Source organism: Schistocerca nitens, chromosome 1 (assembly GCF_023898315.1).
Source record: "Schistocerca nitens isolate TAMUIC-IGC-003100 chromosome 1, iqSchNite1.1, whole genome shotgun sequence".
Classification (NCBI taxonomy): domain Eukaryota; kingdom Metazoa; phylum Arthropoda; class Insecta; order Orthoptera; family Acrididae; genus Schistocerca; species Schistocerca nitens.
The window spans coordinates 396,616,778-396,643,324 of NC_064614.1; the positions used below are offsets into that span (position 1 = coordinate 396,616,778).

Genomic DNA, 26,547 nt, shown 5'->3' on the forward strand with positions numbered 1-26,547 from the left:
ATTTTGTTTAAAAGAGAAACCTGTAAGTATATTCTATACAGGGAATAGAATCTTATGATGTTTTAATGTTTTAATTATAACCGGTTTTTCCATAACGTAATAGATTTATCCATAAAAAGTAAAAGTTAAGCTAGAAATAAACCTTACGATAGAAAAACAGTTCCATAAAGTAATAAGAACAGCGTTTTGAGGCACCAGAAGCTATCTTGTATGCTCTTAGAGGTTGTATAAGCCACTAATATAATAAGAGTCTAACTCATTGTGTCGTAGCGTTCCTGCTTCTTATTTGAAGCATTTTTGGATTTGTTTCTTCCAAGTTTTTGGAATCGATATTTGCGTGTTGTTTTTTGTTTGAAGAGAACATTTACTGCAGTCCTAAGTAGATGAGAAATAAATTTACGAGAGGAGATCTCTTATATTATATAAAATGTAAATACTATTCTAATGACAGACCAGAATCTGCACAGAAGGTCATAAGGATCCCTTTGAGAGAAACATTTGACGTAGAAGGCTGTATAGCCATCATAAATATGTATATAATGTGTTCATACTCAGGATATAGATATATATGAAAATGTCAATGCAAATAAAGACAATCTGTAGACAAGTAAAACTGAAAATGTAAATACCTTTTATTATGGACTCGTAAACAAGCTGTTAAACAATGAAGGAACAAAATTGTGACTGTTTATGAACAATGATAAAGCGCTTGTGTGGTTATTGAACGTTTTGTAAGTAACAAATCACTTTGAACAATAACTTCAGTATGAGCTTAAAGGTTTATAGTGAAAATGTTGTGAGAATGTGCAGTAAAATTTGCATAGGAAGTGTGGACACTAAAAAGTGTGAACTAACTTTGAGACAGATACAACCTACGTAACAGTGACATAAAAGGCAACATACCACAGTCAATATTTTTAGGGTGAATACTAAGTGTGTGCAAGCAGCAATTTGAATTTCGTGTGTGTATTGGACGCTAAATAAAGGATGCGCAACAGACGCCACAAGGAATGTTATTAGAATGGCATGTCTCAACGGTCAGCCACCGATTAATAGACATTCACCATGTACTTGTTAGTGACATAGCCATAGCTGTTCATAATCGACAGGTGGATGCAAACTCTATTACGAACTGTCTAGGCAGTGTCACATTAAGTGTAACAAGAGTGATCCTACAAAATGAAGTGATAAATCTCTACAGAAATGGCTCTGCACTTGACAATAAAAACTAACCATTTAGCGACTTCTCCCCGCCGCCAAACCCTCTGCTAATGAATGGAAATGTAATGCTGCTGTGGATTAATTTCATGCAACTGCTGAGGAGCTGTCCAGCGAAGCCGAACAACCGAAGATGAGGAAGCGCCGACAGAGATGGGCAGAGGATCTTACAGGCACGCAGGCTCAGCGCTGGGACCTAAGAGAACGACGCCCGACTCTTGTTCCAGCCGGGCGCTACCTACCCGATAACGGCGTGTTCCTGACACGACGCAGGGCGGTAGCGTGCGACATCTTCCACAGCGGTCACAAGAAACGACTCACATCAAAATATGTTTATCTTTTTCACATAAATGAGCTTAATGAGGCCACATGTGTATAATACAGAATGCTATAAGTTTACCTTTATAAAAACCTTTCGAAATTTTGGAACATTGTATGAAAAACTGATATAAAACTGAATGTGTAATATGAACCTTTGGCGAGTGTACTGCGAACTGTGATATGAAGTGAAACATAAACAGTAGCTCGAGTTTCACTATGGAAACTATTTTATACAAAACTAAAATTGCATCTCATAAACGATGTTTCACTTGTTGTTATCACAAATATTTTAAAGCGAAATTGAAAAAAGGTTAGTCGAAGGCTCTGTCCTGGTATTCCTTGGTTTCCCAGTGACCTTTGACTGGATGGGGGAGCAGAAGTTAAATTTTCAAAGTACTGAATAGTGCAGACCATCCCAAATGATGTGTCGATCCGCAAATAACACAATAAATGACAAAGTGATTGTGAGAGAAAGCAATGTATATATTTGCTCATTAATGTAGTTCTGTTAACAGTTTTTTTGTTATGTATGTACTCATGTCTGATGACAGTTTACATAAAATCATACAACAAAAATGAGCAACAAACTTATAAACTCTTGATAAAAAATGAAGTTTGAATTGAAGTTTTTTTATTCGTGTCAAAGGCATCAATTACAAGGGAATTAACAGAAATTAACAGTTATAAAACATGTAAGTAGACAATGGACATTAACACGTAAACATGAAAAAGGACAAAGAAATCCACTATTAACTTGCTTTTACCCAAAAGCGAGCTACATTCAAAGCATTACAGTTACCATACAGTTAGAAGTAATTGTACATAAATTAACATTCATAAATACAGTTAACTGTAGACTAACAGACACTGAATTATATTGTCTTCGCTCAGAAACGGGCAACGTCCAAGGCGTTAGAAGTGGTCATCTTCAACTTTTCTTCACTGCATGATGGTGGGCACAGACAGCAGTTGCGCAGGTGAGACCTCGTCTACTCCTCTTCACACACACACAAGTTGAGGGTCCTCTAGCGTATCCCCATTTTTTCAAGAGTTTCTTTACACTGCCAAACACCATTTCGTAATCTGCTGAGGGACTTCCAAGTACACCAACTCTCATTATCATCGGGAGGTTGTTCTTCTTTAGGTTGCTTCCAGCCTAGAGGAGCAGTCTCTACTCTTTTTCTCCACATGTCTACCGTTTGGTTTGTGTTGTTGTTGTTTACATAGGCCCTTACAAAACTGTTTCTGGACTTCAAGCCAGACGGTGCTGGCGAATGGCCAAATAATGGGTGAGTGTCAGATGTCAAGGCTCTACATCCTTCTGCTTGAGTAGCTGCTTCAAATCTGATGTCGGGCAGATGATACAGCTAGATGATACAGCTGCTCTCCTTTAGTGGGCCTCAGGCACCCAGTGATTACGCGGCACGTCTCATTCAGAGCCGTGTCCACGCGCCTAGCATGGCAGGAGTTATGCCAGACAGGCGCTGCATATTCGCCCACAGAGTAGCACAACGATAAAGACGAAGTCTGAACAGTGACTGGCTATGCATCCCAGTTAGATCCCCTTAGTTTTCGTATGATATTATTCCTTGCAGACACTTTCATTTTGGTGTTTTGACAATGTGTTTTGAACGTTAGGGTCCGATCTAAGGTCACCCGAAGATAGTTTGGGGAGAATGAATGTTCAAGTTGAGTGCCATTCCATGAAATATTTAGTTGTCCGTTGGCCTGACTGATGTTTTAGGTGGAAAGCACAGACTTGCGTTTTCGTAGAGTTAGGCCTTAATTTATTATTTTTGTAGAACCGTCCTTGTTCTTCCAGTGCTCCTGACAGCTTGTTTTCCACGTCATGGAAAACCTTTCCCTGGGTGGCTAATGCGAGATCATCCGTATACAGAAAACTCTTGGTGTACAGCGGGAGTGGTTCATCATTCGTGTGCATATTAAAGAGTATAGGGGCCAGAACACGGCCCTGGGGTAGCCTATTCCTCTGTAGCCTCCATCTACTGCACCGTCCTTGAAATTCCACGAAAAGCCTCCTGTTGCTAAGGAAGTTGGCTATTAAGGTGGTTAAAGTAGAGTCATCAATGATGTCATAAAATTTTTTCAGGAGAGTTTATGGTTCACAGTGTCATACGCAGCAGGCAGGTCAAAAAAGGCCACACCAGTTACTATATATGATTCAAAACCGTCTTCGATGTACTGGGAGAGACTGAGGATCTGTGATATGCAGCTTTTACCTGGTCTAAAGCCAGCCTGTTGAGGTATGAGCGCGGAGTCAATTGCTTCTGTCAAGCGGTTCAGAATCATTCTCTCCAAGATTTTATACAAATGGTAAAGAAGAGATATGGGACAGTAGTTCTTAGGATCACTGTTCTCTTTACCAGGTTTAAGGATAACGATGACATGAGCTTGCCGCCAGACTCTGGGGATCCTACCAAAGCATAAGCAGTTGTTTAAAAGATCTAGAATCCATTTTAGTGTTGCAGGACCAAAACGTTTTATTTGCTCAGTCCTAAGATTATCCAACCCAGCAGCCTTTCCTCTGCAGCTCTTCTGAGCAGAACGATATAGACAAGTCGGTAACAGAAGTATGCATGTCATTAGACTTAGGATTGATGATTCGGTTATCCGATTTCCCATTTAATAATAGTCGATGGGCAATATCTTTGGCGCTAGCAGGATCATTATTAAGGTGTCTGAGAAGCTTCCAGGCTTTCTGGCTGTTCGTGCTGAAGTCAGTTTCCTCCAAGTTTTTGGTTGTGTTTACAGCTTTTAGATTTGTGTAATTTACCGTGTAACCGCAATTTAGCCAATTGCTTTCACTACTCCTGTGGATGACTTCACACTTTTCGTTATTAAGAGCCCAACTACTTTTCTTGCCATCCAGATATTTTGTCTAAATCGTTTTGCAATTTGTTTTGATAATCTGGTTACTTTATAAGGCTGTATTTGATAGCATCCTCTGCATACAATCTAAGAGGGCAGCTCAGATTGTCTCCTAAATCGTACACCAGAGGGCCTTCCTTGGGAAGCGCAAGGTATTACTTCTGCTTTACTCGGCGACTTTCTGTCATTTATTACGACCTGTGACCTTTATATTAGGAGATTATGGACCCAGTCTTACAACTGAGACGATACTCCACAGGCAATCAGTTTGACTGGAAGTCGTTTGTGAGGCATGGTGTGGAAAGTCTTCTGAGAGTCTAAAGATATGAAATTAATTAGACATCCCTTCTCAATAGCACTCATTACTTCGTGAGAATAAAGAGCTAGTTGTGTTTTTCAAGAACAATATTTTCTGAAGTACTGGTTTTCAATAAATCGTTTTCTTCGAGATAATTCATAATGTTAGAACACAATATATGTTCCAAAATCCTACTGCGAATCGACGTTAGTGATACGGATCTCCGATTCAGCGGGTTACTCCTGTTTCTTATTTGGGTATTGGTGTGAGTTGTGCAACTTTCCAGTCTTTAAATATGGATCTTTCGAAGAGCAAACGGTTGTATATCACTAAGTATGAAGCTATTGTATCAGCGAACTCTGAAAGGAATCTGACTGGTATACCATCTGGATCGGAGGCCTCGCCTTTTTTAAGGCATTTCAGCTGCTTCACTACCCTCGGGAGAGCCTGAAACCCCTAGAGGGCGCATCTCCAGGTGGTGGATCGGGGAACACCTCCCAGATATGGGTGGTAGGAGGGAAATCAGATACCTCCTGCGAACCAACAGGCAGATGCAGTGTCTGACTCAGAGCGAGCGACTGCAAATAGCGTCTGACCCAAAAGTGGGCGGCTGATATCATAGGTGGAACACAATGTAAAGCTACCACATTACTATTCCCAAGGCGCGCTTGACGCCACTTCTATGTGCAAAATAATGATTCTGGAGGTAAAACATCCCCTCCATCGGATCTCCGGGAGGGGAGTAGATTAAGGCTAATTGAAAGTGTGAAGATAAAGAAAAAGAAGAGGAAAGAGGAAAACCTGAGGATTGGTACATGGAACGTTCGCACCCTCTTACAATCTGGCAAACGGGAAAATGCGTAAAAAGAGATGAAGCACAACAATATAGATATTCTTGGAATGTGCGAGGTGAGATGGGGAGGCAATGGTGCGTTAGAGAGTGAAGATTACAAACTATTTTATTCAAGCAAGGAAAAGAATGGAATGAATGGAATAGTTATCACAGGAAAGAAGAAGGTAAAAACCATGATAATGAAGGTAGAATACATAAATATCACATCGTTGATGCTGAGGTTGAAAGGCCACAAGAAAAATATAGTTCTGATACAGGTCTACTTGCCAACCAGCCAACACAGTGACGATGAGACTGAAGAGTGCTACAGCAGAACTGAATAACTGGCGGAGAAAGAGAAGAAAATGGCGTGCATCATAGTAATGGGAGATTGGAACGCGGTGGTTGGCGAAGGGAAACACAGAGATGTGGTTGGAAAGTTTTAATTGGGTAATAGAAACGAAAGAGGTGCGAGAATGGTCAGATTTTGTAAGGAAAACTAATTGGTAATTGGAAACCCGCTTTTTGAACGTCACAAAAGAAGACGGCACACATGGACATCGAATATAGAAATAGCAGATACCAGATCGATTACATACTAATACAGAGTAGATTCCAGATATGCATGAGAAATGCCAAGGCTTATCCAGGAGCAGATATTAACTCTGACCACGACTTGGTCGTAGCAGATGTGCATGTTAGATAGAAAAGAATGTTGGTAGGTAAGGTGAGAGAGAAATTTAACTTGGATGCTCTAAAGGAAGAAGGAATAACCAACGAGCTTGAAGAAGAGTTCCGAGACAAGTGGAAAATTAGAGATAAGACAGAGGACATAAACGAACAGTGGAACCAGTTCAGAGACACCCTGAAAGCAACCAGTAAAGATGTTTCTTAGAAAAAGGTTTATGTCACTATTTATTATCTATGGTTCATAAGGGCATGTTATATACCCCCTTGGTATGCTACGAGCACACTTATTCAAAGTTTGTAAGTAGCATGCAACAACAGTCAGTCTTGTTTATCACTTCAGTTTGAGGGACACGGAAGGAGCCTCCCCGCCGGGCGTGAATATATCTGATCTAGAGCACATCCGAGCGTCCCCTGGTAACAGTGTAATAACTGGCTAATCCTTCCACTCCAAAGGCATCAGCCATTAAAATGGCAACCCAGCGTGTTTAAAAACTGCCCATATCAGGGCCAGCTTTGACTATAGTCTCTGTCAATATAGAGGGCTTAACCAACCATAAGGAGGAACTCCTTAAGGAGCTGTGCCAGCGCAGCAGTTGTGACATACTCTGCATTCAGGCGACACATCAGGGCTTTCAAGACAGCCGCCCCAAAGTACTTGGCATGATACTTGTCGCAGATTGACCTCACATTCAGTATGGCAGCGCCAGTTTTGCAAAATCCAGCTTAGATATTAACTCTACTGGAATTACTGCAAAGAACAATATTTAAATCATAACAGTTGAGCTGCATGGTGTCACGGTAACACCAGTTTATAAACCTCCTGCAGAAGCCTTCATTTTTCAAGAAACACCTAATGTCCATAGCCAGCTAGCTAAGTGTGTAATAGGCGACTTTAACAGCCGTAGTACCAGTTGGGGTTATAGTGAAGATGACGACAATGTAGATGCAGTTCTAAACTGGGTGGATTCTGGGTCTATGACACTTATACACGATAGTAAGCTGCCACAATCTTTCAATTGTGCACGATGGAAAGGTGGATACAATCCTGACCTCATATTTTCCAGTGATACTATCACCCAGCTGTGCAGAAAGATAGTATGCTCGCCAATCCCCAAATCTCAACCTAGACCAATCATGTGTCAGATCTTGCCTGCAATACATCCACAGTTGTTCCATTTTGTGGCCGATATAACTTCAAAAAAGCAAATTGGAAGAAGTTTACAAATATTCTTGATCAAGACGTAACACGTAACAGCCCATACCCTGAGCAATACGATCGTTTCGTAAGAGCTGCGAACAAATGTTCTAGAATGTCCATCCCCCGTGGATGTCGAACTAAATACGTGCAAGGACTGTCCCCTGAAATAGCATCAGATGTTGATCGCTACTACACAGTATTTGAGCAAGACCCTTTTGGCAAAGAAACAATATCTCGTGGACTGAAATATCAGTTGCTAAGTTGGATCAGTGGGTGGTGGCTCATGTTGGAACTAACAATGTGCGTCGCTTTGGATGAGAAGAGATTCTCACTAGTTTTTTGTGGCTAGTTGATGTGGTAAAGACAGCTAGTTGTCAGATTTAACAATCTGTAGCATCAAGTCAGAAGCGACTGTGGTCCTTTTGTACAGAGCCAGGTGGAGGGTCTCAATCAGAGGGTCAGACAGTTCTGCGAGCTTGTAGGCTGCAGATTCCTCGACTTACGCCATATGGTGGTGGGTTTCCAGATTCCACTCAGTAGGTCAGGGGTCCACTACACACAGGCAGCAGCTACACAGTTAGTGGGAGGCTGTGTGGAGGGGACCGGGCAATGTTTAGGTTAGAGGATCTTGGGAAACGCCGGTCGGAGTGGCCGAGCGGTTCTAGGCGCTACAGTCCAAAACCGCGCGACCGCTACTGTCGCAGGTTAGAATCCTGCCTCGGGCATCGATGTGTGTGATGTCCTTAGGTTAGTTAGGTTTAAGTAGTTCTAAGTCCTAGGGGACTGATGATCTCCGAAGTTAAGTCCCTTAGTGCTCAGAGCCATTTTTTTCTTGGGAAACAACAGAAAGGGCGCCAGTCTAAAAGGATGCTGGAGAAAGACAGGGAACCAGACCTAGCAACAATCGGTATTCTAGATGTAAACTGTCGTAGCTGTGCTGGAAAAGAACCAGAGCTTCAAACGCTAACAGAAAACCCTGTAACTCAAATCACTACATGTGTGGAAAGCTGGCTATAGCCGGATATCACTTCACCGAAAGTTTTAAAGAGGACCTAACCGTGTTCAGAAAGAATAGATTAAATACAGTTTGTGGTGGAGTGTTTATAGCTGTCATAAGTTGTTTACCTTCTCGTGAAGATGAGGTAGATTGTTCGTCTGAGTTATTATGGGTGGAGGTTACACATGACAACCGAAATAAATCAATAATTGGTTCCTTTACCGAGCTCCCAACTCCGGTGATACAGTTGCTGAGCATTTCAAAGAAAACTTCACTCCCATTTCAGAGCTTTACCCCGCTTATACAATTATAGTTGGCAGTGAGTTAAATCTACCCTTGATATGTTGGCGTAAATAAAATGTTTAAAGTCGCTGGTAGACAGAAAACGTGTCCAAAATCTTTCTGAATGCGTTCTCAGAAAATTATTTTGAACAATTTGTTCAAGAGCACACTCGAAGTGTAAATGATTGCGAAAACATACTCGATATCTTAGCAACAAATAATCCTGAGCAAATAGGAAGCATCAGGACGGATACATGGATTGGTGACCACAAGGTTGTCATAGCGAGACTGTATACTGTAGCATCCAATGTCACCAAAAATAAACGCAAAATACATGTATTTAAAGAAGTAGATAAAAATTTTCTTGATGCCTTTCTAAGAGACAGTCTGATTATTTAACCATATGTGGTTTAAATTCGAAGAAATAATATCGATGGCAGATGAGAGAAGTATACCAAATAAAGTAATAAGAGATAGTACTGATACCCCATGGTACACAAAACAGGTCAGAACACTGTTGCGTTTAGGTTTTTCGTCATTTCCCTAAATCGCTTCAGGCAAATGCCAGGATGATTTCTTTTAAAGGGCATGGCCGAGTTCCTTCCCCATCCTCCCCTAATTCTATGGGGACCGATGACCTCGCTGTTTGGTTCCCTCCCCCTAAAACAACCAACCAACCAACCGACACTGTTGCAGAAGCCACGAAAACGCATACCAAATTTAAAAGAAGGCAAACCCCCCAAAGTTAGCAAAGTTTTACGGAAGCTCGAAATTTAGAGCGAACTTCAATGCAAGAAGCTTTTAGTAGGTTCTACAACGAAACTCTGTCTTGAAAACTGGCAGAAAATCCAAAGAGATGCTGGTCATATATAAAGCACACCAGTGGAAAGGCACAATCAATACCTTCACTGTGCGATAACAATAGTGATGACAGTGCCACTAAAGCAGAGTTATTAACATGGTTTTCTGAAACTCCTTCACCAAAGAAGACGAAGTAAATATTCCACAATTCTCATCTAGGGCAACTGCCAGCACGAGCAACTTAGAGATAGACATCCTTGGTGTAGTCATCATCATTGGGTTGTCTGCCTTGAGGCAGGTTTTGACTGCATAGTCCTCCATGCTTCTCTCTCTTCTGCATTCCTCTTCATTCTTTGGTACTCTCATTGTGGCTTGCTGACATCATCCTGCATCTGGAATCTTCTTCTGCCCTTCCCTTGCTTTCCCAGAACGAAACTTTCAATTGCCTCTACTGGAAGGCAATCTCTTCTTAGATTGTGGCCTATCTAGGTTAGTTTCCTGTTCTTCACCATCAGCAGCATCCTTCGTTCTTTTACAACTCTCCTCGGTACTTCTTCATTCCTGACTTTATCAGTCGAGCTGATCTTCTCCATTCTAAGCCATACCCACATTTGATAAGCTTCAATTCTATTCTCATCCTGCTTTCTGAAAGTCCACGTTTTTGCTCCATACAAGGCCACTCTCCATATTAAGCACTTAACCAGTCGCTTCCTTAATTCCTTGTTTAAACAACTAGTTAGTAATCTTCTCTGCTTTTGAAATGCCTCTTTCGCCAGAGCCATTCTCACTTTGATATTTTGTTGGAAATCCATGTCTTCTTTAATCCAACTTCCCAAATACTTGAATGCTCTTACCTGTTCTATGATTTCTGATCCCAACTTGATTTTCACTTTTCTTTTCTTTAGGCCTATGACCAAGCTTTTGGTTTTCTTTCGCTAATTTTCATACTATACTCTGCACAGACTTCATTCAGGCCATTTAGCATTTGAGTCAGCGTATCTTGATTTTCTGTGAGGATCGCCATGTCATCTGCAAATCTTATGCATTCAATTTTCCGCCCACCTATCCTGACGCCTCTTGTCCCATCCAAACAGCTCTCCGGTACTTCCTCCAAAACGCACGAGAGACAACAGCTCTATCTAACACCTCTCCCAAACTTGCTGTCTTCAGAAATCCCATAACCTATTCATACCCAAGTTTTCTGATCCAGGTACAGATTTGCGATCAATCTTCTGTCCTTCCACTTTACTCCCTTTTATTTCAAGATGTGTAGCAGGTTATTCCTTGTAACCTCCCCACAAAAATATTTTAATGAATTTTAAATATTAATAATGAATGTGATTCTAATTTAATGTAACCTCTGAACAAAATTGGTTCCCATTTATAATCTCCGTGCAGAAATGCATTCATATTTGATGTACCCACAAAATTCTTTTCTCATTTAATGTTAAGTTCGAAACAGAAAAATTCCTAAAGCCCGAAATAAAAAAAATTCAGTAACCTGGTAAATTTTAGGACGACAGCAGCGCTGCGCCACGGCCCTGTATTCTGAATAAAAAAGCAAAAATTCTTACCTCAATAAAAACGGCGAATATATCTGCTCTTACCTAAATAATTTTCGGCACAGCTCCGTGCAATGCTGGCCTATACATTTGTGATTCGTGAAAGGAATGATCATGCATTGGATAAATTCTTTAAATTGAAATGAATGCCTTTATTTAAAAAATTACTTTATATTATAAAAATTATTATTAGGGCATTTTTTAAAAGAAATTGGATGACAGTTCACATACATTACTAGATATGCGCGAGGCTGCTTGTAAGGGGTCCGCAGGCCCTTACTACTAAGTTTGCATCAGCACAGGTCGACAGGGCAACTATCGATAGTGTGTTGGGTCGCGAGAGCGAGAGTCAGTCAGTGTGCGGTGTGTGTGGGTTCCCGCGAGGCAGGCAGAGAGCTGTGCAGAAGCCAGCAGTTGTAATAATTACTAGAATTATCGACAAAGGGAGTGGCCATCGCCGCGGTTTAACCCCTTTGTGTTAGTATTATACGGGAAAGTGAAGAAGTTTAATTACAAGTGTGATCAGTGATATTTGTGTGCCGTTATTGAGATTCTGCGTCTACCGCGCCGGCATTATTTGGATTACAGTGTTGGATTACAGTGATTGGATTTTGCGTCTGACGATTATGAATAACGAAGAAACCTGTGCTGAGATTAGCCGTTATTAACAGTGTATGACGAAGGCAGTGGCTGTCTCCTTCTTTTGGTGTATTTGATACGAATATAGGTCTTGATTAGCGAAGCTGTGTTGTTGTTCTTCTTGCCACCAGACATTTCATTATTACAGTATTTGCGAAGGACAATATGGAATGTAACATCTCCGTAGCAGTCCAACCCGATTTCCAGCCCCATTAGGTACACGGTCACATTAATTAATTATTTATTTGGGCTGCTATTCAGATCCCGAACGAACGGGATACACCAAATTATAAGGGAGTGTTACTCCCTTGCCTTACCGTGAAAGGACAAGTGCAATTTTCGGACGAATCGTAATGAACAATAGGTAATTTTACCTTACTTAACGCAAGAAAATATTTTTTCAATTTGGATTGAGACAGAGTAGGAACTTTAAAATCGCGACAAGAACAGTGCATTTTTGAACAATACGAAGTAATAATATCTTACGATTGTGACTAAACTGTTTTTTTTTGCCATATTAAATAGTAATATAGTGTCAATAAACTGTGTTATGATGTGCAAATGCGTAAATTCGCGCGAAAAACTGTGAGAAATGAACACTAAAGAAAGACACGTGTGAACATTGAAATAGCAAAACGAACTGAGAATTCGTCACGAAAGCCTTAAAGAAGTGTTTAATAGTAATATTGTGACTGAAATTGCTTTTTGAACAGTGAAAATCGGACAGCTTCGTGTGGACCCATAAACTGTTATGCGGACGACAATGTGTTGTGGCAAAGCAATTATTGAGTGACGTCACGCAGACCCGTGTAGCAGTGGCGCCAAAGAGCTTCGTTCTGCGAGGTGATTTCACACGACATCCCACCACGGCGAGCGACGCGACTTCGAGACACCGAGCGCCGTCCCGGCATCTAGCGGCCGAACTACAAACTACGCCCGCCTGCAGCGCCACAGAGCGGCCGACGGAGAACTACGACGACTCACAACAGCAGCGCAACCTCACGCAGCTCCAGCAGCAGTACAGCGCCACGCCCACCTCAAACGTCAAAACATCGTGACTCGCGGTAACGTCAGTTGGTGAGTGAAGACGACTGGTTGACCTAACATTAAAATTGCAGTGTGCAGTCTTCGCGATAAATAAACAGTTTTTAACTGATATTTACATTAGGAAAAGTGCCCAATTACAGTAATTTCCGAAAAATTTGCGAAACATACTCTGAAATATAGCATACTTATTTATGCACACTGCACTGTCTAAAGGGTAACTATACAGATATGCTTATTGTTTTTGGGGATTTTGCATTTATAGATTTTGTGAGTGTTGTGATTTATCTTATTTAAAACATTTTACATAAACTGTGTATGTGGAAATTGTTATTTGAAATTATTAGGTTTTGAGGGTTGTTATGTTCAGTACTTATGCATGTTGTATCAATTTTGGGATTAACAGAAAAGACTGCAGGTACTGTTTGATTAGTTTCATGATAGTTAGGAGTGTTTTGGATTATTAGAGGTTATTTTGTATTACTTGCCTGTGCATTAATAATAAACCAAACATGTCTACTGAAGATAAGCAGGTCTGTGAGGCAGTAGTTGAAAGGAAAGGGATAGAACAGGAAGACAGAGAGGATTCGGGAATCAGTGATTATGGAGTGTCATTGGATAGCCCATTAGCACATTCCACTAATTATCCCGAGACACCGGGACAAACGACGAGAGCTAGGCTAGTTTCAGAGGATGCTGATAGGTGGTCGATGTTGATAGACTTGATAAAGAAGACTAACGAATCAGTAGAGAAGCGTTTACAAGAAACTAACGCATCGTTAGAGAAGAATTCACAAGAAACAAGAGAATCGTTAGAGAAACGTTTACAAGAAACTAACGCATCGTTAGAGAAGAGTTCACAAGAAGCTAGAGAAAGGGAAGAAATATTCTGCAAATTATTAAAGGAAGATTTACAAGAAACCAAAGAAAGCCTGGAGTCATTTAAGGAAACTATAGCACAAGAGATCCAAACATCGCAAATGAAGATAGAATATAATCTGAAGAAGGAGATGCAGGAGTTACAAGAACGACTGAAGATGGACATCGACGAGAGAGAGAGGAAGCTACAGAAGAACGAAGACCAAATCCAGGGCGAAATGGAGAAGATGGAAGGAAAGTTGACAAAAAAGATAGAAGACGATATTGAAGAACCGAAAGCCGATTTGGGAGAAAGAATCAACGAAGTGGAAACGAATTGCAATCATCGAATCGCCGAGGTGACGCAGATGCAGAAACAATGCAATGATGCGGTTAAGGGGATAGGAGATAGGCAAAACCAACTGGCTATCAATCTGAGAAATGCTATAGCCGTGCAACGAGAAGAGGATAACAAGAGAGTGCAGCAATTGGAGAGCAAGACAGAAGAAATTGATAAACGAATTAGCAATGCCACTTTAACCGTTGGGGGAGGTAAGGTCGTTACCTTGATGAGCAGTGATAATCGGTGCGTCCAAAATAATACGGGGCAGAAATTTAGACCGAAAGGAGGGTTGCACCCAATGATATTTATGAAATGGCTAAAAGGAGTTTTCCCAGCACATCTTAAGGACTCAGACAAGATTCAATTTGCAATAGATAGAATGGAAGGTGAGGCCTTCACTTGGGGAGTCAGGAAGAAGGAAGGGACTACTAGTTATGATCAGTTTAAAGAGGAATTCTTGAAGAAATACTGGTCCAAAAGTCATCAGTGTGCGGCAATTGAGAACCTGCTACACCGCAAGTCACTTAGTACATGGAGAGGAACGTTGAGAGAGTTTGCCGAACATTTGTGGGAATTGAACGAGACCTTGGAACAACCCCTGAGTGATGACGTAATGATATCTGCGATAAAAAGAAGATTGAATCAGAGAATGCAAGAAACCGTATCCGGGAGCCTAATTAAAGATAGAGAGGCCTTGATGGAAATACTGGAACAGTTGGAATCTGTTCGATCACAGGGACACAATCAAGCTAACGATCAAAACCGAGGGGGAAGTAACGATCCAAGGAATCATTTTGGTAATTCATCTAATTATAGAGGAAGAGGTGGTGGCCATAGGTACAGGAACCATGGTGGTGAACGTCAATGGAGAAATGATTGGAGAAGGAGTGAAGAACCAAGAGATCATGAGAGAAGATGGGATAGGCGAATGAATGACACAGTGCATATAGAAGAGGCGGAGGAACCGGAAAACTGAATGACACTCCAGATGAGGTCCGGTCGGGAGTGAGAGCTACAAGGACCAGGGTAAACCTACTAAGACACGACAATGGTGGAGACCTGAGAGAAGATCTACTGGAGGAAAGAAGTGGGATTCCCAAAGAACCCATGCTACCCATGATAGGGATCAAGTTATGTGGACTGAATATCGAGGCATTAGTCGATACAGGAAGTGAAGCATGTGCAGTATCCAAAAGGTTATATGAACAGATACTAAAAGCAAATGTTAGCTTGCCTAGTTCCCCAGTGAGTGGAGTGAGAATTGTGAACGCGTTGGGTGCAAGGAGTAAACCTATTAAAGAACAAGTGTTGATTACCTTCGAGATAGAGGGAGAAGAATACGAGGCAACATTTTTGGTGGTGGCCGGATTGAACACATCAATTATTTTAGGGATAGATTGGTTGAATGAAGTTGATGCAGTAGTGAGTTTTGATGAAGGTACTATCAAGGTCAAAGGAAGAAAGGGAGAAGAGAAGAGGTTAAAGTTTGCTGAGAGGAGTGCAATCGAAGAAGAGGAGGAATTCAGAAGGATAAATTTGTGTCATGAAGAGTAACCCAATATGGGATACGGGCAAGAGGAACTAGGAGGAGAAATGTTGATATACCTTGAGGGATTAGCACAAGAGGATAGACATAAAGAGGATTAGATCCGAAAAAAGTTGGAGGAGATGACACACCTAGATGAGAGGACTAAGAAGAAATTAGCCACCGTATTATACAGGCGTTGTAAAGTATTTTCTCAACGGCCAGGTATCATGAAAGGGGTGGAGTGTAAGCTAAAGATAAAGAACCATAAACCGTTCAATATAAAACAGTATTCCATTCCCCAGGCGAAACGAAGAGCAGTAGACGAAGAAATACAGAGGATGATGGACCTTGGTGTTATAGGAAGGGCCAACAGTCAATATAACAACCCCCTATTTGTTGTAGATAAGAAGGATGGAAAGGTGAGGATAGTTTTGGATGCACGAACAGTGAACAAAATCATCGAACCGGAGCGGGACAAACCAGAGACTATAGAAGAACTGATTCAAAAATTCCGAGGAGCAAAGGTGCTTAGTAGTATCGACTTGACTGCTGGTTACTGGCAAATACCATTGGCCACAGGGTCTCGCCAGTATACAGCATTTACTTATGGAGGAAGGTGCTATCAATTTAGAGTGTTGCCATTTGGGCTTAATGTGTCAGTGTCCAAATTTATAAGAGCGATGAATAAGATACTAGGTGAGGAGTTACTTAAGAAGGTCACCGTCTACGTGGATGACCTCTTGATAGCAAGCGAATCATGGGAAGAACATTTGAGTAGATTGGATGCAATCTTGGCAGCTTTTGAAACGGCAGGGGTAACTGTAAACCTGGACAAGTCGGAACTTGGCAAATCCAAGATAAAATTTCTGGGCCATATAATATCTGAGGAGGGTATCTATCCTGATCCTAGTAAAATGGAGGCTATTAGAAATTTTCCGACTCCCCATAGTAAGAAGCAGTTGCGAGCATTCTTTGGGGTTTGTGAGTTTTATAGAAAATTTGTCAAAGGATCTGTACTTAATGCCCCGAGTATGAGGGAACTGACCAAGGCGAGGATGCCGTGGCATTGGAGTGCAGAGTGCCAAACCGAGTTTGAGAATATCAAGGAAGCACTATATAATGCAGATATATTGTACCACCCGGATTTTTCCAAGGATTTTTATTTAGGAGCAGACAGCTCTGACTATGGACTAGGAATACATTTGTACCAAATAGAGAGGAGCGGAAATGGTGAGAGTGTGAGAACAATAGCGTTCGGTAGCAGAAGTTTAAATGCTTGGGAGAGGAAATATTCGATTACTGAAAGGGAAGCATTGGCAATTCTGTGGGGGTTTAAGCGTTTCCGGTATTATTTGGCCGGGAGGCATGTGAAAGTCGTGACTGACCATAAGGCCGTTACATTTCTAACTACAAGCAAGTTGAGGCATAAAAGACTAACGCGATGGGCCCTGGCATTACAGGACTATGACTTCGAGATAATTTATGAACCAGGAGCAACACACATAATACCTGATGCTTTGTCAAGATTACCAGCTGACTCGAGGGGAATGTTGGTGGACAGGCCAGAAGGAGGAGTTAGGATTAACCTGATGAAGGGAGTACAGTATGAAGAATTCATAAGGAAGTTCCTAAAGAATGTGCGCAGGGAACAGAACGAGGACGAGAAATTAAAGACAATTAAAAACAAATACAGGTGTGCAGGAGAGCAAAGAATTCGCACATTTTATTATATTCACAATGGGATACTTTATAAAAGGAACAAGGAGAGTGAGGAGAACTGGAAACTCTGTGTGCCTGAGCATGTGGTAGAGAAATTAATTTGGTATACACACTATAGTAATGCGCATTATGGACCGAAGAAGTGTCTGGAAAAGTTGAAGTTGGATTGTGCTTTCAACAACATGGGAAGGCGTATACGTAAAATACTGAGTACGTGTGACACCTGTCAAAAATCTAAAACGACTACAGTACAGCACAAAGGATATATGCATCCAATTGTACCAACAGCAATTAAGGACATAGTTGCAGTGGATCTTTTTGGACCACTTCCTGACTCACGAGGGAATTACACACAAATCTTAGTAGTGGAAGAACTGGTTTCGAAGTACATAAAATTTTACCCATTGAAGAAAGCTACTAGTAGAGCCATCATTAACCATTTTGAGAAAGACTATTTTCAAAAGGTGTGTATTCCTAAGCGAATTTTGAGTGATAATGGGTCACAGTTCAGGTCAAAGGAGTGGACGGAGATGCTAAATGAGCACAGAATAGAGCAAACTGCCATTTCAAGGTATAGGCCAGCTTCTAACCCAGCAGAACGAACAATGAAGGAATTGAACCGTTTGTGCCGAACCTACTGTCATAGGAAGCATGGTTCATGGAAAGAATATCTGGAAGAATTTGAGCGGGTTAGGAATCACCTCCCACATGATTCTACAGGGTTTGCACCATGTGAAGTATTGCTCAATCAAGAACCTGATAGTATTTTTCGTGAGTTGGTAGTCTACCCACCAGGAAGTTCATTGACCTGGGAAAGGAAATTGGAGCTAGTGGAATTAAGTATGAAGGAGAAGGCTAGGAAAAGACAGGAAAGACACGACAAGCTAGTGAAACCGATAACTTACCGAGTGGGAGACTTGGTATTAGTAAAGGTTCATGCTAAATCAAAGAAAATAAACTCTGAAATACATAAGTTTAACCACGTTTATAAGGGACCGTACAGGATTATAAAAATTGGTCATCCTAACACTGTGGAGTTGGAATATGCACGGACAAAGAGAGTGCATGGTAAGGAGCATGTGGAGAACATAAAAAGGTATTACTCACACGAGAGCAGAGATAACCCAGATGAGGAAGAGGAACTCGATTAGGGCAAATGTCTTAACTGAGAGTGTTCAAGCTCCTTGATGTAGTTGGGCAGGACATGTTTAGAACATTTAGTTGTTAAAAGGACATTTGAAAAACGAAATGTTTATTTACATTGTGTTTGGTGATGTATTATAATTAGAATTGCATATTTCATATCGAATATTATCTAAGAATGAGTATAAAACCTGTAATAACTAATTTGTAGTATAGTAATTCACATGTCATGTGTTTAGGTAATAATTTTTGAGTGTATATGTTGTGTGTTTCATTTAATATTGGACTAGAGAGGACTATTGCTGCTTGATAAAAAATTGTAATTTGGACAATGCCATATTTATGTGATGTAATAACCTTTTGTAGAAATTATTGTGGAGGCAGTCCACTACCGGAGTCGAGGGATTATTTTAATGAATTGTAATTTCTTTCATTATTTACACTGTGTGTTTTGTTCAAATGTAGCAATGTTTAATTCCCCTGCCGATTCTTTTTCGCCTGCGGCTCTAAAGAAGTTTTCGAGGGCGGGGATGTAAGGGGTCCGCAGGCCCTTACTACTAAGTTTGCATCAGCACAGGTCGACAGGGCAACTATCGATAGTGTGTTGGGTCGCGAGAGCGAGAGTCAGTCAGTGTGCGGTGTGTGTGGGTTCCCGCGAGGCGGGCAGAGAGCTGTGCAGAAGCCAGCAGTTGTAATAATTACTAGAATTATCGACAAAGGGAGTGGCCATCGCCGCGGTTTAACCCCTTTGTGTTAGTATTATACGGGAAAGTGAAGAAGTTTAATTACAAGTGTGATCAGTGATATTTGTGTGCCGTTATTGAGATTCCGCGTCTACCGCGCCGGCATTATTTGGATTACAGTGTTGGATTACAGTGATTGGATTTTGCGTGTGACGATTATGAATAACGAAGAAACCTGTGCTGAGATTAGCCGTTATTAACAGTGTATGACGAAGGCAGTGGCTGTCTCCTTCTTTTGGTGTTTTTGATACGAATATAGGTCTTGATTAGCGAAGCTGTGTTGTTGTTCTTCTTGCCACCAGACATTTCATTATTACAGTATTTGCGAAGGACAATATGGAATGTAACATCTCCGTAGCAGTCCAACCCGATTTCCAGCCCCATTAGGTACACGGTCACATTAATTAATTATTTATTTGGGCTGCTATTCAGATCCCAAACGAACGGGATACACCAAATTATAAGGGAGTGTTATATGCTTCTTTACCTTATACAATAATACTCATCCTCCAGAGTCCTGACTAGAGCAGACTGCAGACACGCGCAGACTACTGCAGACTACTCCAGACTAGCGACAAGCAACAACATACTGCTCTCTGGTCAGAGACTCTCCTATGCCTTGCCTATTGCAGGCAGCGCATACCTCTTACATCCTCTGCGCTCTATCAAAGGCCTTTCCGAGGTCTATGAAGACAGCGTCCACTTCTTTGCCCTTCTCTATGTACCTTTCGCCGATGGTTCTTAGAAGTCCAATGGCATCTCCAGTTCCCTGTCCCCTTATGATACCATATTGTTCTTCACCATATGTTTCCTCCAACGTTTCATATAGCCTCCTATTCAGAATTCGAAAAACTACTTTTTCTGTCTGCAATATTAGGCAGATTGTCCTGTGGTCTTCACACTTTTTCTGATTATTAATCATTGGAATTGGGACTATTATACTTACGGGAAAGTCTTCTGGCCACTCCGCTTTGTAATAGATGTAGTTGCAAAGAGAGGTCAACTCATTTTCGCCTGTTTCTTTTAAACTCTTTAAGATATCTGCTGGAATGTCATCTACACCACAAGATTTGTTGTTTTAAGTTCTCCCAATGCCTTATTTAACTCCGAACCTAGGAAAAATCTCCTTCTTCATCTTCATTTACTGATTCATCCGTCTCAATCTGAAGATCGAAAGGTATTTGATCCTCTTCATTGAGAGCTTCAATATATTCTTTCCATCTCTTCTGAACAGCGTGTGGGTCGCTTAAAAGAGTTCCATCTTCACCTTCTATCTCCATATTTGTTTTGTTCTTCCTTCCCTGAAATACTATTTCCTTGGGTACTCGATAAACCTTTACGTACTTGCCCTATTTCTCCAGTGTTTCAATTTCTGAGAAGATTTCTCTCGCCCACTTTTCCCTGGCCTGTTCAGTTATCCTTCTCAGCTCATTGTTCAGTCTTCTGTATTGCCTTTTTCCTTCATCAGTTTTTCCGTTTTTCCATTTTCTCCTTTGTGCCATGTTCAAGATCATATCATCGGTAATTCATGGTTTCCTTCTGTGCTTGCAATTCACCAGACCAACAACATCTTTACCGGTTGCTTTCAGGGTGTCTCTGAACTGGTTCCACTGTTCGTTTATGTCCTCTGTCTTATCTCTAATTTTCCACTTGTCTCGGAACTCTTCTTCAAGCTCGTTGGTTATTCCTTCTTCCTTTAGAGCATCCAAGTTAAATTTCTCTCTCACCTTACCTACCAACATTCTTTTCTATCTAACATGCACATCTGCTACGACCAAGTCGTGGTCAGAGTTAATATCTGCTCCTGGATAAGCCTTGGCATTTCTCATGCATATCTGGAATCTACTCTGTATTAGTATGTAATAGATCTGGTATCTGCTATTTCTATATTCGATGTCCATGTGTGCCGTCTTCTTTTATGACGTTCAAAAAGCGCCTTTCCAACAACCAATGAGTTTTTCTTACAAAATCTGACCATTCTCGCACTTCTTTCGTTTCTGTTACCCAATTAAAACTTTCCAACCACATCTCTGTGTTTCCCTTCGCCAACCACCGCGTTCCAATCTCCCTTTACTATGATGCATGCCTTTTTCTTCTCTTTCTCCACCAGTTATTCAGTTCTGCTGTAGCACTCTTCAATCTCATCGTCACTGTGTTGGCTGGTTGGCAAGTAGACCTGTATCAGAACTATGTCTTTCTTGTGGCCTTTCAACCTCAGCATCAACGATGTGATATTTATGTATTCCAACTTCATTATCATGGTTTTTACCTTCTTCTTTCCCGTGATAACTATTCCATTCATTCCATTCTTTTCCTTGCTTGAATAAAATAGTTTGTAATCTTCACTCTCTAACGCACCATTGCCTCCCCATCTCACCTCGCACATTCCAAGAATATCTATATTGTTGTGCTTCATCTCTTTTTACGCATTTTCCAGTTTGCCAGATTGTAAGAGGGTGCGAACGTTCCATGTACCAATCCTCAGGTTTTCCTCTTTCCTCTTCTTTTTCTTTATCTTCACACTTTCAATTAGCCTTAATCTACTCCCCTCCCGGAGATCCGATGGAGGGGATGTTTTACCTCCAGAATCATTATTTTGCACATAGAAGTGGCGTCAAGCGCGCCTTGGGAATAGTAATGTGGTAGCTTTACATTGTGTTCCACCTATGATATCAGCCGCCCACTTTTGGGTCAGACGCTATTTGCAGTCGCTCGCTCTGAGTCAGACACTGCATCTGCCTGTTGGTTCGCAGGAGGTATCTGATTTCCCTCCTACCACCCATATCTGGGAGGTGTTCCCCGATCCACCACCTGGAGATGCGCCCTCTAGGGGTTTCAGGCTCTCCCGGGGGTAGTGAAGCAGCTGAAATGCCTTAAAAAAGGCGAGGCCTCCGATCCAGATGGTATACCAGTCAGATTCCTTTCAGAGTTCGCTGATACAATAGCTTCATACTTAGTGATATACAACCGTTTGCTCTTCGAAAGATCCATATTTAAAGACTGGAAAGTTGCACAACTCACACCAATACCCAAATAAGAAACAGGAGTAACCCGCTGAATCGGAGATCCGTATCACTAACGTCGATTCGCAGTAGGATTTTGGAACATATATTGTGTTCTAACATTATGAGTTATCTCGAAGAAAACGATTTATTGAAAACCAGTACTTCAGAAAATATTGTTCTTGAAAAACACGACTAGCTCTTTATTCTCACGAAGTAATGAGTGCTATTGAGAAGGGATGTCTAATTAATTTCATATCTTTAGACTCTCAGAATACTTTCCACACCATGCCTCACAAACGACTTCCAGTCAAACTGATTGCCTGTGGAGTATCGTCTCAGTTGTAAGACTGGGTCCATAATCTCCTATTAGAAAGGTCACAGGTCGTAATAAATGACAGAAAGTCGCCGAATAAAACCGAAATAATACCTGGCGCTTCCCTTTGCTGTACGATTTACGAGACAATATGAACTACCCTTTTAGACTGTTTGCAGAGGACGACGTCAAATACATCCTTATAAAGTAACCAGATTATCAAAACAAATTGCAAAACGATTTAGACAAAATATCTGGATGGCGAGAAAAGTGGTTGGGCTCTTAATAACGAAAAGTGCGAAGTCATCCTCAGGGGTAGTGAAAGCAATTGGCTAAATTGCGGTTACACGGTAAATTACACAAATCTAGAAGCTGTAAATACAACCAAAAACTTAGGGATTACAATTATGGATAACTTCAATTGAAATGATCACATAGGTAATGTTGCGGGTAAAGCAAACTACAGACTGCATTTCACTGGCATAACATTTAAAATATCCAAAAGGGCTACTAAAGATACTGCCTACACTAAGCTTGTCCGCCCTCATCTGGATTATCGCTGAGCGCTGTGAAACGCGCATTAGATAGTAGCGATGGAGGACATCGAAATAGTACAAAGAAGAGCAGCTCGTTTTGTACAATCGCGAAATAGGGAAGAAAGTGCCAGAGACATGATACGTGAATTTCGAGTGGCGATCATTAAAACTAAGACGTTTTCCGTTACCGCAGGATCTTCTCATGAAACCTCAGTCATCAACTTCTTCTTGAGAGTGTGAAGATATTCTGTTGGCGTCAACCTATATAGGAAGGAATGATTATCATAATAAAATAAGAGAAATCAGCGCTCGCACGGAAAGATTTAAGTGTTCGTTTTACCCTCGATTTTTTCGAGAGTGGCACGGTAGGTAAATAGCTTGAAGGTGGTTTGATGAACCCTCTGCCAGGCAGAATTGCAGAGTAATCATATAGATGAAATGATCTTATGGCACTTATGGTCTGGAGTTTCTACCTGGTGAAGAATGGCCGCCGAGTATCAGGTCTTTCGAGATGACGTCACATTGGTCGACCTGAGTGTCGATGATGATGAGGACAACACAATACCTTGTCCTCGAGCGGAGAAAATCTCCGACACGACCGGGAATTGAACCCGGTGTAGATTTAGGCGTAGATTGCCAAATGAAATTTCTTGTCAGTTGTTACTAAAAAATAAAAACCATCGTTAAGAGATTTTCAAGAAAAGTATTCTTTTTACTTCAAGCAACGGAAAAAACAGAAACATTAACATATTTGGGCTGAGAAAAATAGACTCTAAAACAAAAAATAACAACTCAGCACGAAGGAATTATCCGAATGAGACGGAAATCGGTAGACGTGATTTACATGTACAGACAATAAAATGATTACAATTTAAAAAAAAAAAAAGGATGGTTTATTCAAGAGAAAGAGTTTTACAAATCGAGCATGTCAATAACACGTTTGTTCACCTCTAACCCTTATGCAAGCAGTTATACGGCTTGGCATTGATTGACAGAGTTGTTGGATGTTCTGCTCAGGAATACTTGCCAAATTCTGTCCTATTGGCGTGTTAGATCATCGAAACCCCGAGATGAATGGAGGACCCTACTGATAGTGCACCAAATGTTCTCAGTTGAAGAGAGATCTGGTGACCCGGCTGACCAAGGTAAGGATTGGTAAGCACAAAGACAAGCAGTAGAAAGTCTCGATGTGTACAGGGGGCATTATCTTGCTGAAATGTAAGCCCAGGACGGTTTGCCACGAAAGGCAACAAAAAGGGACGTAGAATATCGTCGACGTACCTCTGTGTTGTAAGGGCTCCGTGGATGACAATCAAAGGGATCCTGCTATGAAATGATACCCCAGACCATCACTCCTGATTGTTGGGCTGTACAACAGGCAACAGTCAGTTTGGTATTTGATCGCTGTCTGGGTGTCTCCAGTTATGTCTTCGCTGTCCATTGGGGTTTAGTTTGAAGCGAGACTTAGCGCTGAAGACATGTCTACTCCAGTCAATGAGATTCCAGGCTGAAGACGTGTCTGGAGGCGCCCTTGACAGCTGTGGGAAGGCTGCCATATGGCCTGACAACCAGGAGTGGTGGTCAGGGGTGCCATTTCTTTTCATAGCAGGTCATCCACGGTGTCCACACAGAACGGCGGTCCGTCGGCAATATTCTACTCTCCACTTTGTTGTACTTCATATCAAGTCTTCCTGCCTTTACGTTTCAGCAAGATAATGCCCCCTGCACTTACTGAGGGTTTCTACTGTTTGTCTTCTGCTTGCCAAAAGATACGTCGGCCAGCCAGGTCACCGGATCTCTCCCCAACTCAGAACATTTGGAACATTATCGGCAGGATTCTCCAGCCATATGGGGATTTTGAAGTAGCAACCCTCCAGTTAGACAGAATTTGGCACACTAAACCTCAGGAGGACATCCAACAACTATATCAATCAATACCAAGCCGAATAAATGATTGCATAAGTGCCAGAGGTGGACCAATGCGTTATTGACTAGGTGAATTTGTAAAGCTCTTTCTCTTGAATAAATCAAACAATTTTTTTGAAAACGTAATCATTCATTTGTCTGCACAAGTACATTAAATCTACTGATTTCCGACTCATTCAGATAATTACTTCGTGGTGTGTCCTTTTCTCCTTGTAGCTTATAGATGCATGATATAAATATTTCATTGTGAAAAAAGTGAAATACCATGTGAGCTGTGAAACTGTTTCGCTTGTGTAACGAAATATGAATTTTTTCACCTCATAGAAACTTCCAGTGATAAAGTTGTTAAGAAAACTTCAAAATTAATTTTGGGAACATGTGATACATCGTATTGTATCATACCACCCATGAATATAATTTACTTACTAGAGAGTCCGTGCATGGTAGCACATGAACTGGGCTGAACCAAAGGGGCGGCGAGACAGGCCTCCACCATGGATGCAGGCGCAGAGGAGGCAAAAATCTGACCAGTTAAAAAAAACTGGGATTTAAAAATTAACAAGTAGAAGTACGTGTGTTCCCCTACCCCTTGCGTTCAAATTCCTGCCTACAAGAAGCCTGTTTTTTGTCCACTCTCCATCGGAGGTTCGAGTCCTCCCTCCGGCATGGGTATGTGTGTTGTCCATAGCGTAGGTTAATTTAAGTTAGATTAAGTAGTGTGTAGGCCTAGGAACCGATGACCTCAGCAGTTTGGTCCCATAAGATCTTACCGGAAATTTCCAATTTTTCGTCCAAGCATCATGATGAACAAACGACTACTGCCGAATGGACGTCCGGTAACATGATTTATGTGGCAATAGTACACTTGGTTCATACAGCTACTGCATACATGTCATGCTCATGCTCTTTCGGCATCTTCGTTACCATCTTGTAGAATTTCAGACAATGACGAGCTGATGCTGAAGCAAATATGCTATTTGACTGAAGGCAGCCGATTTCTACCAGTTGAAGACTGGTGGAAAGTAGGTCATCAGCAATAGTTCTGAATGAGAAAATGATCTTATTACATCCAATGTCACGGTATACATTCTGTGTTTGGTTACACACTCCGAGTCCCAGGTGATCCCCATTCACCCCCCCCCCCCTTCCCAGGTAACCACTGGAATTGTTCATGGTCTCCCAGAGAAATCCCTCAAACATCTTAGGCAATTGTGCGATAGAGGTCACGTGATATAAATTAGGTGCAAAATCCCTCCCTATCTCGCATAGCCGGTGGCAGCACAATAAAATCGCGGCAAACCAATCCCCTACCCTGGACCAATGAGGATCAAGCACCCCCTCCTCCATCCTCCTATCCTTATCATCATCTTTTGTAACAGGGACACTCGAGTGGGAGGTATTCGCTCTAGAGGTGGCCAGCATAAGGAGAAAATCAGCTTGTGTCTAATTGTTAATAACAAGTTACGTTAAGTCATATCATTTTACGTCTGTTTGTTAGTAGCAATTTAATATTACGTCATTTGAGGCGCCAGCAGAGGCCACACCATGGCAGATGTGTAAGTACTCTCATTTTTGCGCAGTGTTACATATTTATCCATGTTTTCCATTTCGAATGGTTTTCACACATTTTAATATTTCCTCTGGATTTTCCACAATTTTATG

General features: G+C 41.4%; 1 protein-coding gene across 1 annotated transcript; it reads left to right on the forward strand.

The window, feature by feature from the left end:
• Window positions 1-15,088: 15,088 nt before the first annotated feature.
• Window positions 15,089-15,526, forward strand: LOC126249582 (uncharacterized). Its single transcript, XM_049951281.1, has one exon. It carries the CDS (start codon window positions 15,089-15,091, stop codon window positions 15,524-15,526), a length of 438 nt encoding a protein of 145 aa, XP_049807238.1.
• Window positions 15,527-26,547: the final 11,021 nt, after the last annotated feature.

Excerpts from the sequence above, each read along its gene's own strand:
- LOC126249582 (XM_049951281.1), top strand. The coding sequence starts at position 15,089 with ATGATAGGGATCAAGTTATGTGGACTGAATATCGAGGCATTAGTCGAT.